Source organism: Leucopleurus acutus (assembly GCF_964270905.1).
Source record: "Leucopleurus acutus genome assembly, chromosome: 5".
NCBI classification, from domain to species: domain Eukaryota; kingdom Metazoa; phylum Chordata; class Mammalia; order Artiodactyla; family Delphinidae; genus Leucopleurus; species Leucopleurus acutus.
This window is the reverse complement of record NC_139147.1, coordinates 83,220,598-83,239,694: the sequence shown is the minus strand read 5'-3', so window position 1 is coordinate 83,239,694 and position 19,097 is coordinate 83,220,598. Positions and strand designations below refer to the sequence as shown.

Below are 19,097 nucleotides of genomic sequence, written 5' to 3'. Positions count from 1 at the left end.
CGGAGAAGCGGTGGCCGCCGAGCGGGATCCGTGCGGGGAGCCGGAAATGGTTGTGGACTACGTCTGTGCGGCTGCGTGGGGCTCGGCCGCGCGGACTGAAGGAGACTGAAGGTAAAGCCGCCATGTCCGGGCCCGACCCGGCCCCCCCACCCCCTCCCCCCGCATCCGCCGCCATCCGGGCCCGGACCGGCTACCCTGCGCCGCCGCCCCGGCGCCCTGGCCCCGTGGCCCAAGCCCGGGCCCCGGCCCGCCAGGGCCTGATCCCCGGCCCACGTGTGCCCGGCCTGGCCCGGCCTGGCTGCTGGGTGGGGGTGGGGGATCGCGGGGCCGGAATATGCGGTCCCCGCGGGCTGGGAGGGCGCCGGGTTCCCCGGCCGCTAAGTGCCACCTCGGTCCGACCGGAGGAGGCCCCGCGGGCGCAGGCACCGCGGCTCCCGGCCCGCCGCCCCCTCCCCCCTTTGCGGCCCGGCCGCCGGGAAGTGACACGTTGTTCTTTGGCACTGGCCGGCGCTGCGCAGGGAGGGCGCAGGGGAAGGAGGCGGCGGCGGCGGGCAGGGAGGAGCCCCCGGCCCCGCCCGCCCTCCGGGCCGACCCTCACTTGCTTCAAACCGGCTCCTCTTCGGCCGCCGCCCGCCTGGCCTTTTACGGCCCGACTGCCGCCCTTCCTGGCCTCCACTCCTGGGCAGCGGCAGGCCTCGTCTCTGGCCCCGCGCGGGTGCCCCCGCGGTCACCCGCGGCAGGCGTGCCTCGTGTGCCCCCGGGCCAGGCCCCGAACCCGGTGTCCCCGGGTGGGGGGTGGGGACACCACGGCCGAAGCTGCTAGCTCCGTTTGTGATCCGGGAGCCTGGTGCCAGCGAGACCTGGAATTTCCGGTCTGGTTGGTCTTGGGCCCCGCGGAGCCAGGTTGATACCCCTCACCTCCCAACCCCAGGCCCTCGGATGCCCAGAACCTGTAGGCCGCACCGTGGATTTATTCTTAACCGAGGGGGTGAGTGAGGGGCTGTTTCAGCAGGCCAGGGGGGTGGTTGGAGGCGATGTGGGTTTGACAGGGTGTTGGTGGGGACGTAAGCTGGGTCTTTAATGCTCCTTCACCCGCTTGGCGCCTCCGGGGCTCGCTGCGGGGCCCCAGCCCTTGCTTCAGCCCTTCCCCCACTCCATTTGCCTTCAGCTTGGGTCCCTTCCCCTTTCTGAGCTCCTCTCTTTCCCAACAGGTGCTGGGGGGACCCTGATGTGGCACCAAATGAAATGAACAAAGCTCCACAGCCCACAGGCCCCCCACCTGCCCCATCCCCTGGACTCCCACAGGTAATTAGGGAGGAATTAGCAGTGACTGGGGTGCAGGTTGGGGAGACCAGGCAGCCGGGTCAGGAACAGGTTCCAGCCTCTGGATTTTCCCACCCCTTTCTGTGTCAGGGCAAAGTGCAGCTTCCTGCTGCCAAATTGAGACACGGCCCCTGGGCTGTTCCCAGGGGCTGTCATGGGGAGGGTATATGTGGACTGTTGAGGCTCTTGCCACAGATCTGCCCCCTTCACCAGCTTGAGTTTCTGCCCCACCTGGGTTTCCCCTCTTGCTGAAATCTGGTCTCCCCCCTTCAGCCAGCGTTTCCCCCGGGGCAGACAGCACCGGTGGTGTTCAGTACGCCTCAAGCGACACAAATGAACACGCCTTCTCAGCCCCGCCAGGTGAGGGGCTGTGGGGAGGGGAGTAGGGGGCATGGGTGGGAGCCACGTAAAGCTTAGGCCAGTTTGGGCCTAGGATGGAAACTACGGAGGCCCTGTACCTGCCCCAGTTTCCTGACAGTTGCTATGTGTTCTTTCATGCGGCTCTGCACTTTGCACTGTTGATTACTTACGGTGGCTGGCCCCTCGGTTAGTATGTAGTCGGTGGGGATGGCATTACTAGGGGTCCTGGTGCCTTAAGAATTGGGGGCAGTGTTGGGCCCTGCTGCCAACTCTTTGGACCCTGCTTTCCTATTTCCTCCTTTTACTGGGAGGTTGCCATTGCTCCATTCCCCATCCCTTCTTTCTCTTTGGACTGTGGGAAAATAAACGCTCCAGCTGGTTCTTGCCTTTCTCTATTCCCTAAATTCTTCCTCATTAAGTGGGAGAGGATTCTTGTCCTGCGTCCTTCATATTTTCCTTCATCTTTTCCCCTCACCTTGGGGATAATTCTCTTCTTTCCTGTCCCCATGTGCTCTCAGGGAGGATTCAGGTCTCTGCAGGTAATACCCCTTTGCTAATCCTGGACTCTCTCCTGGTCTCACCATTACCCTCCACCCTAGTCAGGGGCTAGAGACAGGGACTGGGGTTCCTCAGGGTGGGGACTTGTTTGCTGTCCAGGTCCTCATTCTGAGGCTGACCAATGCATGTTAGGGGCTAAATCTTGCATAGCGTGTATCTGGGAACTGGGAGACTTGCATGTTAGCGGTTAGCTCCTCAGTACCTTAGGGTGGAGCAGTGCATGCTGGGGAGTATGTTGCTGAAAAAGGCTTTACTTAGGCATGATGCATTTGGGTGTTAGGAAGCCTCTGCTGAAGGATAGACTGGAGGAGGTGACATGAGTATGCATGGCAAGGAGGGAGTAAATATGCAGAGTGCAAAGTGTGTATCTGAGTTTGGAGGGCACATTGTGAGTACAAGAGGCCACTTAAACATCAGTTGGTCAGGTGAATCTTGGAAGTGTTGGTCCCCATGCTCCAAAGCCCCTGGCACTTCTGTCCAGACTAGAGGCATAGCAGAATGGCCATTTTGCTGTCCACTTCCTCCCCTTCCCAGTGCCAACTGCCTTCCTCCCTCCTGACAGCACTTCTACCCTAGCCGGGCCCAGCCCCCGAGCAGTGCAGCCTCCCGAGTGCAGAGTGCAGCCCCCGCCCGCCCTGGCCCAGCTGCCCATGTCTACCCTGCTGGATCCCAAGTAATGATGATCCCTTCCCAGATCTCCTACCCAGCCTCCCAGGGGGCCTACTACATCCCTGGACAGGTGAGGCTGGAGGCTTGGGGGCTGGAGGCCACACAACCTTGTACCCCAACTCCCACTTTCCTTACCCTGACCCCCCAGTCCCATCTCTTCTCCAGAGGTGGGACTTTCTTCTGGTCATTGCCTAGAGTTGGCTTGTCCTGTCTTGCCTTATATTCTCTTTGTAGTCTGATACGGTATTCGTAGCTCCGTCAACTCCTCTCCCCTCCTTCTCCCCCTTCCCCTCCACCAGGGGCGTTCCACATATGTTGTCCCGACACAGCAGTATCCTGTGCAGCCGGGAGCCCCAAGCTTCTATCCGGGTGCAAGCCCTACAGAGTTTGGGACCTACGGTAAGCAGGGGAGGGAGTCAGGTGTGAGTGAGTCCCAGGGAGCATCTAAACTCACCTATTAATTGCTAAGACCCTTCCCAGGCTTGTTTCTTGGTCTAAAAATGACAGGGGTAGCAGGGATTGTTGCTTAATATGTAACTGGTGTTGGGGGGTGGGGCGGAGAGGATTTTATACTGTTGCTGAGAGTTGGAGTCCTCCCCATGTCAAGGAATACAGTTCAAGCACTCGTTTGAAGGCCTATTAGTAAATATTCCCTGTGACACTCGTTCCATGGTTGGGGGGAGCCCATGTAACATGGACATGAGAGGTTTCTGTAGCTGTTTTTCATTTATATTCTAGGAAAGGATTAGTCTGTTCTTTATGGCAGTGGTTTCCAAAATTTTTTGACCATCAGGAAAAATTTTGAGTATGTACTTTTAATGTATGTTTTTGTTTGTTATACGTATGCATAATTTAGACAAATAGCACTTAATGTTGCTTGTCAGAAACAAACAAGTGGAGGTTATGGATGATATTAAAGAATGTATCCCATTTTGGAGACCATTGCTTTAAGGAATTTTTCTCATCCTGGGCCTGGTTCATAATGTTACTTTTTGTTTCCTTGCCCCTTAGCAAAGGGCTGGAGACTGGAATTGGACTCAGGTTGAATGGAACAGGGTTGGCAAATCTGTTTTTATCATTCCCAGCCAAAGACCTGATTCTGTTTCAGGTTAAGTAGTTGCTGCTCTCTCAAAGTATATGTGTGTGTTTTGCTGGGGGTGGGGTGCATACGTGTTACCTTACGGGGTAGAAGAGGAGCAGACATAGTCCTGGTAGCTGGTGTGTGGTGGGGAAGAAGTGCCTGCCTACAAGGAGTGTGTGTGTCAGTGTTAGGAATTCTTGTAAACGCAGTTCAGACTGGTTCCCCAGCTTTGATAGACACCTCATTCCCTTGGGGAGGAGGGTGGGGCAGGGCGAGGGGCCAGCTGTGGGTGATGAGAGGTTCTCTAGGGGGTGGGAGGTGTTCAAGCAGGCATTTGTATGTGGTTGGGCTCTGACCCTGCCACTGTTCTTCCTTTCCGTGTCCCTCCCGCCCCCCAAGCTGGCGCCTACTACCCAGCCCAGGGTGTGCAGCAATTTCCCACTGGTGTGGCTCCCCCGCCGGTTTTGATGAACCAGCCACCCCAGATTGCTCCCAAGAGGGAGCGGAAGACGGTGAGTAGCAGCAGGGGGCTCTAGGATATCTGGGAAAGGGAGAATCAAGGTCAGGCACATTGTGGGTCAGGGAGCAGGAAATTGAGGGAGATCTTCAGCTGAGAGTAGGCAGAGAATGGGGACCTGTGAAGTGCTTAGATTCTTTGTAAGGTGCTAAGATTTCCGTGTAGAAGAAGCTTACTGGAAGATTGGAGTGTCTGGTGGGGAAATTCCTTAGAGACCTGGGTCCTGGGTCCGTAACATCTAAGTTTGGTTTTGGGTTTCTGGTGGCTTGCCTTGGAAATGGTTTGCTTTCTGTGGCCCCACCCCCCAGTCCTGGAAGCTCTTGAGGCCTCCGCCTCTGCTCGGTCCTCAGGCCCTGGGCGTGGTGCCCAGAATAGGGTGCCAGGGCTGGGGAAGCCGCTGAGTCACCCTCGCTCCACCCACTGGATCTGGTCTCTGCCCCCAGAGATCAAGCAGACTAGCCACAAGTGAGCCGGATGGGTGCTAGATGGGGGTCCTGGGCCCCAGGGCATGCAGCCACTTCTTGGGGACTTCTGGCTGGGCAGGGATGAGGGAGGGAGGGGCATTGTGATGTACGTGGCTGCTGTGAGGTCAAGGGTGTCTTAGGGGTAGCGGCCAAGAGGAGACTATAAGAGCAGCTGGATGGGTTGACAGTAGAACTCATGGAGTTTCTGGCACCCACCTGCCTGCTTCTCAGTGAGGGGTGGGGAGTCCTAGGAGTGGGGCAGGGTGGAGAGGTGGGTTCCTCCTGCTTCCCACTCATCCTGTAGCTTTTTTTCCCCCAGATCCGAATTCGAGACCCAAACCAAGGAGGGAAGGATATCACGGAGGAGATCATGTCTGGGGCCCGCACTGCCTCCACACCCACCCCTCCCCAGGTACTGTTCTTTGAGTGATGCCTTGGCTGGGATGGCTGTTCTGCCCTGGACTCCTAGGTCCCTGGATCTTTTTCTTCAACTAAGGGATTTATTTCCCTGCTTTCCTGGATTTCTAGGCGGCTAAAGTAGAAATGGCTCTAGTAAAGAAGGGTTGTGGGACTCTTCAGGGCAAACTTGGTAACCCTTTGTGTCCTGCAGACGGGAGGTGGTCTGGAGCCTCAGGCTAATGGGGAGACACCCCAGGTTGCTGTTGTTGTCCGGCCAGGTAAGTGAGCAGGTGGGGCAGAGCCTTTATGGGGAAAAGGAGTGTGAACATTTAAAAAACCAAGGAAGTGGAGTGACTTGAATTGGGTGCCAGAGAAAGCAGTGTGATTGGTTCATCCTGTTTTCCTTTCGGAGAAGAACTAGGTGTCAGGTAGTCAGATTTTAGGGTAGATTGGATTTTGAGTGAGAATGGAAAAGACCTAGGTGGGAGAAGACTGGTGTGTGTGTAGGGGGCTGTTAGGTTGGGAATGCTTGGCTGGGAGGAGGAAGAGCAGTAGCAGTGAAGGACTTGCCTCTAATTACTCGTTCTTACTATCGTGCAGATGACCGGTCGCAGGGAGCAATCATTGGGGAGCGGCCAGGGCTGCCTGGCCCAGAGCACAGCCCTTCAGAATCCCAGCCTTCATCACCTTCTCCGACCCCATCACCACCCCCAGTCTTGGAACCGGGGTCTGAGCCTAATCTCACAGTCCTCCCTATTCCTGGGGACACTATGACAACGGGGATGATACAAACATCTGTAGAAGAATCAACCCCCATGCCCCCTGAAACTGGGGAGCCATATTGCCTCTCTCCAGAACCCACTCCCCTCGCTGAACCCATACTGGAAGTAGAAGTGACACTTAGCAAACCAGTTCCAGAATCTGAGTTCTCTTCCAGTCCTCTCCAGGTTCCCACCCCCCTGGCATCTCACAAGGTGGAAATTCTTCCTGAGCCTAATGGCACAGTCCTATCTGAGAATTTGGAACCAGAGTTGGAGTCGAGCCCGGAGCTTGCCCCTCTCCCTCCCCCGGCTTGTCCCTTTGAATCCCCCATGCCCATTGCTCCAACTGCCCAACCTGAGGAGCTGCTCAACGGAGCCCCCTCGCCACCAGCTGTGGACTTAAGCCCCGTCAGTGAACCAGAGGAGCAGGCCAAGGAGGCTACAGCATCGGTGGCTCCCCCCACCATCCTTTCTGCCACTCCAGCTGTGGCTCCTCCAGCTGCTTCCCCTGCTCAGGAGGAGGACATGGAGGAAGAGGAAGAAGAGGAAGAGGAAGGAGAAGCTGAGGGTGAGAAGGGAGGAGAGGAACCGCTCCCCCTAGAGAGCACCCCTGTCCCAGCCCACCTGTCCCAGAATTTGGAGGTGGCATCAGCCACCCAAGGTAAGGTGTGGCTGGATGGTAGAGGTGGGGCACGCTGGGTGTGGTTCTTTTTCTTCATTGATGACTTCTTGTGCCATTGTGTCTGGGTCATAGAAGCCCTGTAATGGAAGGGTTAGATTCCATCTAACCTAAGGGTTGGATTAAGGAATTCTAAGTCAAGAGAGGGTGTGATGAGAAAAGGGAATATTGTACAGTGGCTGCTTTTTATTTTTCTGAGGGGTTGGGGGTACTCCTTAAGTTATTCTCACTCCTCCCCCCCAAATAGTGGCAGTATCTGTGCCAAAGAGGAGACGGAAAATTAAGGAGCTCAATAAGAAGGAGGCTGTAGGAGACCTTCTAGATGCCTTCAAGGAGGTAAGGGATCAGAAAGCGGAGGGAGAAGGGCAAAGTTTGGGTATGGAACAGCGGTCACACTGCAACCAAAACGGAATGTCCAATGGTTACAGGTGAACCCAGGAGTACCAGAGGTAGAAAATCAGCCTCCTGTAGGCAACAATCCCAGCCCAGAGCCTGAGGGCAGCAGTGTGCCCCCGCGACCTGAGGAAGCAGACGAGACCTGGGACTCAAAGGAAGACAAGATTCAAAATGCTGAGAACATCCAGCCGGGGGAACAGAAGTATGAATATAAGTCAGGTATGCAGAAGGAAGGGTTGAGAAGGGTTGAGTATGCTTACCAGGGCCCCAGGAGAAAGCAGTGTGATTGGTTCATCCTGTTTTCCTCGCAGATCAGTGGAAGCCTCTAAACCTTGAGGAGAAAAAGCGTTATGACCGTGAGTTCCTGCTTGGCTTTCAGTTCATCTTTGCCAGTATGCAGAAGCCAGAGGGATTGCCCCATATCAGTGATGTGGTGTTGGATAAGGTTGGTGGGCTTAAGGGAGAGGGTAAGTTTGGGCAGGTTGGCTGGCTGGGGAGGAGCCAGAGGTCTTGAAAGAGTGGTCAGTAGCTAGCCCTAGCCTGTTTCTCATACCTTCCCTGTCCTTTTCGCAGGCCAATAAAACACCATTGCGCCCACTGGATCCCGCCAGACTTCCAGGCATAAATTGTGGCCCAGACTTCACTCCGTCCTTTGCCAACCTTGGCCGACCAGCCCTTAGCAGCCGTGGGCCCCCGAGGGGTGGGCCAGGTGGGGAGCTTCCCCGAGGGCCGGTGAGTGGGACTGGCAAGGGGAGTTGGGGGTGTTGGCTTCCTGTATCTCATTTGAGGGGGTGGGGAGAAGTCTGCCCTGGAGATGTGTGGTAGTGGTAGTAGGTCGTGCTGACTAGTTCCGTGGCTTCTCTTGTCCCCGCTCCTTGCTTAGCAGGCTGGTCTGGGACCCCGGCGATCTCAGCAGGGCCCCCGAAAGGAACCACGCAAGATCATTGCCACGGTGTCAATGACTGAAGATATAAAGCTGAACAAAGCAGAGAAGGCCTGGAAACCCAGTAGCAAGCGGACAGTGACTGATAAGGACCGAGGGGAGGAGGACACTGATGGCAGCAAAACCCAGGTACCTGCAAGTCGTGGTTTGGTCTCCATTCCTTCTTTGCAAGGTCTGCCCTCTGAGCCAGCCTTGCCCTCTTTGCCTCTGTCCATTCTCATCACTGGTAACTACTTTGTCCATCCCTCCCAGCAGCCCCTGTTCTTCTGAAAACCTCACTGGACTCTAGCTTTCTCTGTCTCCTCTCCTCTCCAGGACCTGTTCCGCAGGGTGCGCTCCATCCTGAATAAGCTGACACCCCAGATGTTCCAGCAGCTGATGAAGCAGGTGACGCAGCTAGCCATCGACACCGAGGAACGCCTCAAAGGGGTCATTGACCTCATCTTCGAGAAGGCCATTTCAGAACCCAACTTCTCCGTGGCCTATGCCAACATGTGCCGCTGCCTCATGGCGGTTAGTTTCCACTGTTTTATAAACCTTGTGGTTTAGCGTCCCACTTCTCTTCCTAAGACTCTGAGTCCAGCTTCTTGGTTCTCTATCCTGTGCTGTTGGTGGCAGAGCCAGGGCCAGAGGTCTTCCTGGGTCAGGTAGTTGAAGACTTTTGGAGGGTTTTCCCTGCCCTGGACTAGTCTGAATGTGGCGTTCTCTTTGACATACAGCTGAAAGTGCCCACTACAGAAAAGCCAACAGTGACTGTGAACTTCCGAAAACTGTTGTTAAATCGATGTCAGAAAGAGTTTGAAAAAGACAAAGATGATGATGAGGTTTTTGAGAAGAAGCAAAAAGAGATGGATGAAGCTGCCACGGTGAGAGAAACTCCATTCCCATTTCCACTGCTCACCCAGATGCTACTCAGCTGCAGAAGTGGGGGTGGGGATATTGGTGTTTTGGGGGTTTCTCTGCCTTAGGACGTGAGTGCTTGCTGCTAGGTTTAGGAATCTAGATAGTGGAAGAGAGAACAGTTTTAGCTGAGTGGCTGGCTGTCTTTTTGATGTGGTCCCTGTCCCATGACCGGCAGGCAGAGGAACGGGGACGCCTGAAGGAAGAGCTGGAAGAGGCTCGAGACATAGCCCGACGGCGCTCTTTAGGGAATATCAAGTTTATCGGGGAGTTGTTCAAGCTGAAGATGTTAACAGAGGCAATCATGCACGACTGTGTGGTTAAACTACTTAAGAACCATGATGAAGAGTCCCTCGAATGCCTTTGCCGTCTGCTCACCACCATTGGCAAAGACCTGGACTTTGAAAAGGCCAAGGTAGGGGCTCCTGGGGTATGGGAGAGGACAGGCTGAAGCGCGTGGGGTCTGCGGTCCACTGGCAGACACCCTTCCCAGCTGTTGTGTCTGAGTGGCACTGTGTGCCACTGAGCTACAGTGGCGGAGCTGAAGGCCTGAGGAGGGGCATGGCCTGTAGTTGGAGGTGAAGTTTTAGAAGTTCCTGAACTTGATCCCTTTGCTTCTTGTTAGCCCCGGATGGATCAGTATTTCAACCAGATGGAAAAAATCATTAAGGAAAAGAAAACTTCATCCCGAATCCGCTTTATGCTGCAAGACGTGCTGGATCTGCGACGGGTGTGTGTCCCCTTTCCCACTGTTTGCTGCCTCTGACCCCACAGTCCCAGTTCCTGACACTTTTGTCTGGCCCTGTCTGATGTAATTACCTTGTGACTGGCCTGTCGCCACAGAGCAATTGGGTGCCGCGTCGAGGGGACCAGGGTCCCAAGACGATTGACCAAATCCACAAGGAAGCTGAGATGGAGGAGCATCGGGAGCACATAAAAGTGCAGCAGTTAATGGCCAAGGGCGGCGACAAGCGTCGGGGTGGCCCTCCAGGCCCACCCATCAGTAAGTTTGAAGCTGGGACTGAGGAGGGACAGTGTGAGGGGTTGTGCTTTCCACTGATGACTTCTTGTTAGTGCCACGTGTCTGGGCCACTGAGACCCCATGATGGAACTGAGGATCTGAGGAAGGGAGGCTGGGGGCAGCCCTCGGGAGCGGGGTTCTTGGGACTTACCCATCATTCCAGTATGCTTTCCTTTTTGTCCCAGGCCGTGGCCTTCCACTTGTGGATGATGGTGGCTGGAACACAGTGCCCATCAGCAAGGGCAGCCGCCCTATTGACACCTCACGACTCACTAAGATCACGAAGGTAGGGGTGTGTGTGTTGGAAGGGCTGATGTCAGTGATGGGAGGATAAAGAGGGGTCAGATGGGCCTTAAGCACAGGTTTGGATCTTAATCCCCTCACTTGTCTGAGGTTGGGAAGGTGACAGCTCAGTTTTCCCCCTTAGACTAGCTGGTTAGATTGCTAGAGAGGGACTTCCAGCTCTAGGGGATGCATTCACATTGGTCTGGACCACTGGTCAGCACCCTGACACGCACACCAAAGCCAGCCATTCCCTCCTTCTCTGCAGCCCACAAGCTAAGAATGAGAGTTTTCTACATTGTCTAGTGGTTGAAAAGATCAAAAAGTGAACGATACTTTGTGTTAAGGAATTACATAAAGTTTAAATTTCAGTGTGCATAGTTTTTTTTTTTTTTTGGCGGTACGCGGGCCTCTCACTGTTGTGGCCTCTCCCGTTGCGGAGCACAGGCTCCGGACGCGCAGGCTCAGGGGCCATGACTCACGGGCCCAGCCGCTCCGTGGCATGTGGGATCTTCCCAGACCAAGGCACGAACCCGTGTCCCCTGCATCGGCAGGCAGACTCTCAACCACTGCGCCACCAGGGAAGCCCTCAGTGTGCATAGTTTTATTGGAACATAACCACACTCATCACTTTTAAGTATTGTCTGTGACTGCTCTTGTGCTATAGCGGCAGAGTTGAGTAGTTCAAACTGCCTGGTCTGTAGTGAATATTTACTGTCTGGCCCTTTACAGGGAAAGTTCTCCTGTAACCAGGGGCCCCTTACGGCTGTGTGTGGTGAGAGCTGGTGGGGGCTTTGGCTGGATCAGACCCGTGACTCTCACTCCCTTTCCTTCCTCAGCCTGGCTCCATTGATTCTAACAACCAGCTGTTTGCACCTGGAGGGCGATTGAGCTGGGGCAAGGGTAGCAGTGGAGGCTCAGGAGCCAAGCCCTCCGATGCAGGTATGGAGGCCACTGTAAAGAGCTGGGTGGTTAGGAATCAGCTCTCCTGAGGGCAGCGTCTTCTCTGTACCGGGGGCTTTCATTACAGAGTGGTTAGTTAGGTAATACACGCAGTGTGTACTTGGCACTAGGGACTGAACTACTCTAGTGTCAGGACTAGAACCGAGCGTCCTAAATTGGCGAGTAGGAGATAGGATGTACAGAAATATGTTTTAATCTGGGTTTTCTCCCTCCCCAGCATCAGAAGCTGCTCGTCCAGCTACTAGTACTTTGAATCGCTTCTCAGCCCTTCAACAAGCAGTACCTACAGAAAGCACAGATAACAGACGTGTGGTACAGAGGTGGGGTTTCCTCGGTGTCTTTGTTTTCACACTGGGAGTACTGATTGGGTTTTGACTGCTGCCATAGGAATCCTTAACACCTGTAATGCTCAGAGCTCCCGGCTGAGATTGGGGCATATACCTGATGACAAGAACAAGGCCTGACAGTTGCTCAGCATGTTGGATAGTTAAACAGGAGTGCATGTGGGCAGTACAGGTGAGAGACGATGTGCCTGTCTTTCTTCCAGGAGTAGCTTGAGCCGGGAACGAGGTGAGAAAGCTGGGGACCGGGGAGACCGCCTAGAGCGGAGTGAACGGGGAGGTGACCGTGGTGACCGGCTTGATCGCGCACGGACACCTGCCACCAAGCGGAGCTTCAGCAAGGAAGTGGAGGAGCGGAGTAGAGAGCGGCCCTCTCAGCCTGAGGGACTGCGCAAGGCAGCTAGCCTCACGGAGGATCGGGACCGCGGGCGGGATGCTGGTAAGGGGCTGGGGGGTGGGGAAGGGAAGGGTGTGGGCTGGTTTGGGACTAGCTAGTACCCAGACAGTGTCTTCAGGGCTCCAGACCCTGCTTGCTAGGAAGACTGGAATTGAAGAATCTCTGATCTGTTTTTCTATGCTCAGTGAAGCGAGAAGCCGCCCTGCCCCCTGTGAGTCCCCCGAAGGCTGCGCTCTCTGAAGAGGAGCTGGAGAAGAAATCCAGGGCCATCATTGAGGAATACCTCCATCTCAATGACATGAAGGTAAGCAGTGGGAGTGGTCTGAGTGACAGCAGGGTGGACAGGAAGGGGCCTGTGCCGACAGGCATGGGTGTAGGGTCTGGGCCAGACAGTGACTGGTCTCTCTTCTGTGCGCTGCGCCCCTGCAGGAGGCAGTTCAGTGTGTGCAGGAGCTGGCCTCGCCCTCGCTGCTCTTCATCTTTGTGCGGCACGGCATCGAGTCCACACTGGAGCGCAGCGCCATTGCCCGTGAGCACATGGGGCGACTGCTGCACCAGCTGCTCTGTGCCGGGCACCTCTCCACTGCTCAGTACTACCAAGGGTATGACTTGGTGGGCCTCCCACTTTTACATACCCACAAATTTCCCTCCTTTGTAGGACCCGTGGAACCTTAGATATGAATGTAGGCTTCTCAGCCATCTTGGTCAACATAACTTTTGGCAGGGTTGGGGGTGAGCCATCTAAGGAGAAGACGACGGCCTTAGTTTGAGATAATTGCCCCATGTTTAGGAAGTGTTGCTGAAGTGCTCCACGGTTGATCCTTTAGGCGCGCCTTTGTTGCCCCAGCAGGAGGGTAGTGCAGCTTGTCTCTCCTAGCTGACTTTGAATTCTCTTTGCAGGCTCTATGAAATCCTGGAATTGGCTGAAGACATGGAAATTGACATCCCTCATGTGTGGCTCTACCTAGCAGAACTGGTAACGCCCATTCTGCATGAAGGTGGGGTGCCCATGGGGGAGCTGTTCAGGTTAGTCCCCTTTGGTGGAATTCAGGGGAGGTAAAAACAGGAAGAAGAGGGGAGAGGGAGGGGAGGTGTGGCAACTTAGACCCCCGGCTTTAGGGAGGGGTGGGATAGTGTGTTGAGAGGGTGTGGAAGGCTATCAACACTGGATTTTTCTCTTGTAGGGAGATTACAAAACCTCTGAGACCCCTGGGCAAAGCTGCTTCCCTGTTGCTGGAGATCCTGGGGCTCCTATGCAAAAGCATGGTGAGTGAGAGAGCCTTTCAGAGGTAGTGTATTGAGAACTTCTCTTCCCACCATGTGGTTTTGGGTACTGGCAGTGACCCTGAAGCCTCATGGTCCTTTGGTGGGATGGTAGTGCTGTGTGGGTACCTGGGAGAGGAAATGTCGAGGCTGGCACTCTCCCTCAGACCAGTGCCTGTTGTAGGTTCTGGCCAAGGCTGGAGGAGAATGAGAATCTAAGGCCCTAGGCCCTTGATTGATTCACTCATTCATTCAACTAGCATCTTTTAGAACATTTACCGTATACTAGGTACTGGGAACACAGTAGTGAATAAAAACACAGTTAGGAAACAAGTTGGAAAAGAAACAAACGACAGCTTAATGAAAACAACAGTGTGAAGTAAAGTGTGAAATAAAATAGCTGAAATGGAGTGCCTTAAGTACTGTGAAGTTGCAAAAGGGTGTCTATTTGGTAACGTTCACGACAGAAACCGCTTTGTTAAAATTAATTTTGATTAGCAAGGAGAAGGGTGAAATGATGGGAAAGGCAAGTTGGGTGTGGTACTTAGTAGTGGTGAGATGTTGGGAAGTGCAGTTTTTTAAAAGAGTTCAGCTGTCTGGAACTTAGAGGAGTAAGTCTTTGAATCGAGAGGAATTGTTCTTTCAGTAGCATATTACTTGTTTTAGGTAGAAATATGTACCAGGATAGTTTCTGAGAAATTTAAAATAATAATTTAAAAGAAAAAGCATATGGGACTATTTATGTATCTCATTGACTCTAAGGTGCCATAGATTCTACAACATCTTATCTATGCACTGCTGAGAAAGAAAAGACATGGTCATATTTTTAAAATGTGGTAATATGCCAGCTGTGAGACAACTCAGTTTTAGTGGTGTTAAAATGGGCGTTTTTAAAATCCATGAAGTACAGTAATTTTGTCAAGGGTTGATGGCGTCATCCTGAATATCTGTTATTGTAAAACAGTGATGGCTTCAGAATCTCTTGCCCTTTACAGAAAATGAACTCAAACTGCCGTTTACATGAAGATTTCTGATTTGTGTTGGGTTGGGGGTGGGGACTTAACATCTGCTTCTAAAATTTTCTGGACTTGGGAACCAAATAAACATACTTGTTAGATGTTTTTCGCTTCCATAAGCATTTGTTACTTGCAATAATGAAAAACTAAGCTATTTTAGAAAAAAATGTAGATGAGTGTGGAAGGCTAGGATGAGATATTTGGATTTGGTTGTTTACATTTTGTGGTCCAGTAATTCTTTGAGAATCCTGTGACAGCTAATTGACATTTTCCTAGAGGTCTCAGGCCATCCCCCAGGTTTCATAGCATGGTGGTGGGTGAGTTCTTGTGACTTGGGGTGGTTATTTGACTGACGTTTGTGCCCGTTACTAGACCGTAGGCGTACTGTTCCCATTCAGTACCTCTGTATCATCCTGAGCTGCTAGCAGGCACCTAGTGGGCTTTCAGTAGGCATTTGTTGGATGACATTTGTGGAGCTGTTAGCTTCTTGGAGAGAAAGAGAGTTGCTAAGTTGGTCTTATGTTTTCCAGGGTCCCAAGAAGGTGGGGACGCTGTGGCGAGAGGCTGGACTCAGCTGGAAGGAATTTTTACCTGAAGGCCAGGATGTCGGTGCCTTTGTCACTGCGCAGGTTTGCAGCTGGACTTAAGTTAGCTCTAGCAGTTGGGGTCAGCCAGTCCTTTCCTCTTCCCTCATCTCACATGACACACTTACCTCCCAACTGTGGGCCTTTTTCCTTGCAGAAGGTGGAGTATACCTTGGGAGAGGAGTCAGAAGCCCCTGGCCAGAGGTTGCTGTCCTCCGAGGAGCTGAGCAAGCAGCTGGAGAAGCTGCTGAAGGAGGGCAGCACTAACCAGCGGGTGTTTGACTGGATAGAGGTATATTTCTCCTGGATATTGGGGGAGAGAGATAAAGGAGAAGGTAGTGCAAGTGAGGGCAGCAAGAATGGAGCCTTCCAGGCATAATTCAGAACTTACGGGCCATTTGTCTTTCTTCTGCACAGGCCAACGTGAATGAGCAGCAGGTAGCATCCAACACATTAGTTCGAGCTCTCATGACAACGGTCTGCTATTCTGCAATTATCTGTAAGAGGAGCCAGGGAGTTGGTGGGGCAAGGGTGGGCCCAACAGATATGGAGGGAGGGAGGTTTTGGTCTTTGTCTCCAGTTCTGAACCAGGCTGAGGGTGCATTATTCCACTTATCCCTGTCTTCCTCCCTGTAGCTGAGACTCCTCTCCGAGTGGATGTTGCGGTGCTGAAAGCGCGAGCGAAACTGCTACAGAAGTACCTATGTGACGAGCAGAAGGAGCTGCAGGCGCTCTATGCCCTCCAGGCCCTTGTAGTGACCTTAGAACAGCCCCCCAGTAAGAGCCAGGCCACAGGGATGGGGTGGGCTGGAGGAACTACCAGATAGTAGGGGCAGTTGTGGAAAGGGTCTCAATCCAGGAGAAGTGGGTGGTCACTGGAGAGCAAAATATCCTGATGGTTGAGTCCTTTCCCCTGCAACAAACATTCGTTTGTTTCCTTACCTACAAGTGCAAGACTCGGCCTTGAAGGTTAATTGACTACCTGTTTTGTGCCTAGCCAACTGTTAGATGCCAGGAGTGCAGAGGTGATAAATGGTAACGTTTCCCAAGTATTCTGTGCTCCCTCTGCCTGGTACAGGGCTGAGCTGCTTTTCTTTGCCTCAGTTAATCCTCACAACTATTGTTTAGGGTAGATGGTGTTCCCCCCTTTTCCATATTGGGAGACTGAGGCTTAGGTTAACATGCTTGAGGTTAATGCATTTAGCAAACAAGTATGTGCCAGGACATTGGGATATTAGCAGTGATTAAGTCAAGCATAGTTCCCATGTTGGCATGGAGTCAAGATGAATGTTGGAAAATGGATCCTGCAAGGGTACTCTGGGAGAATTTACCTAGTCAGAGAATGAGTGGGAATTGACACATGGGAGTTAAATGACAAGTGGGAGGGGGAGACTTGACAAGAAGGAACTGTGTGTTAAGGGAAGCTCTGAGGTAGAAAACATGATGCAAGGTAAAAACTGTTGAAGGAATACCAGTGTGGGTGGGAGAGCACAGCAACCAGTTGTATGTGAGGCAAGTTGGGTGGAGAGGTGGATGTGGCCAGGTCATGCAGGGCTGTGTAAGCCATGGGATGAGTTTTGGGCTTTAACCTAAGGATAGGAGAGGGCCTTTATGGGATTTTAAGCAAGGATTTTAAACATTCTTTTTAGTTTTTAGATCATCCTGGCCATTAGTGGGAAGAGTGTTTTGGAGTGGGGTGAATGTGAATGTGGCTGGATCAGCAGATCAGGGGTGTGTTGGTAGTGACTCAGCCTCACTGGTGGCAATGGAGATGGGAGAGGAGTGGGCAGATTCAAGACACACACTGGCCTGGGGGGCGGGTGGTGAGAGATTGGAAGACATATATGACTCCCAGGATAGTTTCAGCAGGTGAGGTGTTAGTGGGGGGTGCCATTCACTGGGCGGTAGGGAACACTGGGTCAAGTTGAATTTGGTCATGTTGAGTTTATGGTCCTGGTCGGGGTGATCAGAGATGTCAGTCAGGTAGACAGCTGGGTATCTGATTTCATTTGGAGAGGAAGAGGTGAGGGCTGGAGGCCCATCTCTTGAACTGCTGGCACAGGGCAACACATGTGCAAGTCACAAGAGGGTATAGGATTGCCCAAGGGATACAGCCTTGAGGAGGTAGAGGTTCCACAGGTAGGGACCAAAGGAGGATAGGACCCTATGAACAAAGGACAGAGTGATTTTAGGAGAGGGAAGTGGTCAGTAATGCTAGATGCGCCCGGATTCCATAGGAGCAGATCTGAAAATTAGGGCCTCTGGAGTGTGAAAACATGGAGGCCACCCTGGCAGAAACAGTATTTGGTACAGCAGGGGGCAGGATCTGGATTGGAAAGGACAGAGTAATACCTGAATCAGGAGGAAAAGAAAACAGCAAGTGTAGACAAAAATCTTTGAATTCAACTAATCTCTTGTCAAAAGACAGATCTTTTTGGCTGTAAAGAGATAGCAGTTGTAAAGGAGCCCTTTTGTGTTTAGATGGGAGAAACTTGGGCTTGAAAATACGGGGCAGAGTGGATAATTGATTGTATAGGGTCCCCGGGATGGGTGTGCATGGGATTTGGAGAACAAGCTTGGGATAAATAATCTGTTGCTGCCATTGCTGTGGGATGGGGGTGGGAGGCTGTCCGTAGGCAGCGGTTGTGGATCTGAGGGTGTGCATGTAGGTTTCTGAGTTTTGGCCAAGTGACTCACTCTTGCACATCAGTCTCTTAGATCATGAGATAAGCATCCTGTCAGAGACATAGTTACTCTGGAATGGCCAGACACACAAATGTCAGCACGGTGGGTCAGGGCCTTGTCTCAGCAGTGGAGCTTAGGGGAGGGATCCCTGGGAGGGGGGATGGAGTGGTTGTGGGCAGCATGCCTGTAACTGCTGTCCTGCCTGCTTGCAGACCTGCTTCGGATGTTCTTTGATGCGCTGTACGATGAGGACGTGGTGAAGGAGGACGCCTTCTATAGTTGGGAGAGTAGCAAGGACCCCGCTGAACAGCAGGGCAAGGGTGTGGCCCTTAAATCTGTCACAGCTTTCTTCAAGTGGCTTCGTGAGGCCGAGGAGGAGGAGTCTGACCACAACTGAGGGTGGGTGGGGCCGGGGACTTGGAGCCCCATGGACACTCGGATGGCCAAGCCAGCCGCCCGGACTGCAAGGGGGGTGGCAGCAGCGGCAGTGGCAGTGGGTGCCTGTAGTGCGATGTCTGAGTTAATAAAGTGGCTGAAGAGGCAGGATGGCTTGGGGCTGCTTGGGGCTCCCCTCCAGGATGCTGCCAGGTGTCCCTCTCCTCCCCCTGGGGCACAGAGATATATATAAAGTCTTGAAATTTGGTGTGTCTTGGGGGGGGGCACCACTGCCTGCCCCTGGTCCTTTTTTATTTTCTGAAAAATCACTCTTGGGACTGCCGTCCTCGCTGCTGGGGGCATACGCCCCAGCCCCTGCACCACCCCTGCTGCTGCCTGGGCAGGGGGAAGGGGGGGCACGGTGCCTGTAATTATTAAACATGAATTCAATTAAGCTCACTGCCTCTCTGCTTTATGGCCTGCTCCCTCTGGAGAAGGGGTCTGGGTAGGTGGGCAACCTCCTTTCCAGAGCTGGCACTGTAGCACTGTTCTCTGTAACTTGGCACCCCTCTTGCCTCTTCCCCTGTCCATGATCGGGAGGGCTAGGGAGTCTTTCCTGGAGGGTTGGCCCTCAAAGTGGACATGGTAAGGCTCACTGTTGATTAGGAGGGGAGAAGGGGGACACAGCTGTGGGGTACTTCATAGAACACACTTGCCTGTCTCGGCTCCTACCAGAATGTGATGCAGACTCCTGTGTGTGAAGGCCCTGGGTTTCAGGCCGTCTATAGCTGACACCTATGGTTTGAAGGTCTCATCTTGAAAAGAGGAGAACCCTGGACACAATGAGGTTTTCTGTCCCCATGCAGTATGCCCGGTAGCACGGGCCCAGTGAGTCTTTGTCCGTGCCCCGTCCCTTCGGTTCCCACCCCTCCTGCCTTCAGGTCACTCCGCAGTCGGGTCTGGGAGCAGAGGACGAGCTTTTCTCGCCGGACTCGGCCCCAGACCCCATCTGTGTGGCTGTGACGTCCGCTTCGCCCCGCCCGCTTTGGGTGGTGACGCGGGGGTGGACACGCCCCCGCGCTTACGTCACCAGCCCGGTTCCCTCTCCGGGGAGCGTTGG

At 53.5% G+C, this 19,097-nt stretch overlaps 1 protein-coding gene across 6 annotated transcripts; it reads left to right on the top strand.

The window, feature by feature from the left end:
• Positions 1-18,431, top strand: EIF4G1 (eukaryotic translation initiation factor 4 gamma 1). 6 transcript variants are annotated; one of them, XM_082839870.1, is made up of 33 exons: positions 1-111; positions 932-988; positions 1,212-1,305; positions 1,597-1,683; positions 2,804-2,980; positions 3,210-3,309; positions 4,391-4,503; positions 5,292-5,384; positions 5,583-5,649; positions 5,972-6,793; positions 7,059-7,147; positions 7,240-7,426; positions 7,519-7,652; positions 7,781-7,939; positions 8,094-8,279; positions 8,466-8,663; positions 8,870-9,016; positions 9,229-9,465; positions 9,676-9,780; positions 9,894-10,053; positions 10,257-10,357; positions 11,193-11,295; positions 11,534-11,636; positions 11,864-12,096; positions 12,240-12,358; positions 12,484-12,656; positions 12,955-13,080; positions 13,239-13,320; positions 14,864-14,962; positions 15,075-15,209; positions 15,335-15,416; positions 15,554-15,694; positions 17,815-18,431. In XM_082839870.1, the coding sequence occupies exons 3-33, from the start codon at positions 1,246-1,248 to the stop codon at positions 17,997-17,999; spliced, it is 4,803 nt and encodes a 1,600-aa protein (XP_082695996.1). In that variant the 5' UTR covers positions 1-111; positions 932-988; positions 1,212-1,245; the 3' UTR covers positions 18,000-18,431. The 6 variants fall into 6 exon arrangements, with proteins under 6 accessions (XP_082695996.1, XP_082695994.1, XP_082695997.1 ...); XM_082839868.1 differs by having other exon boundaries at positions 8,091-8,279; XM_082839871.1 differs by lacking the exon at positions 1,597-1,683 and having other exon boundaries at positions 8,091-8,279.
• The last annotated feature ends 666 nt before the right edge of the window (positions 18,432-19,097 follow it).

Coding starts and splice junctions, on each gene's coding strand:
- EIF4G1 (XM_082839868.1), top strand. CDS start 1,246: ATGAACAAAGCTCCACAGCCCACAGGCCCCCCACCTGCCCCATCCCCT. Junction 1,684..2,803: donor CGCCTTCTCAGCCCCGCCAG/GTGAGGGGCTGT, acceptor CCCTCCTGACAG/CACTTCTACCCTAGCCGGGC. Junction 15,695..17,814: donor GACCTTAGAACAGCCCCCCA/GTAAGAGCCAGG, acceptor GCCTGCTTGCAG/ACCTGCTTCGGATGTTCTTT.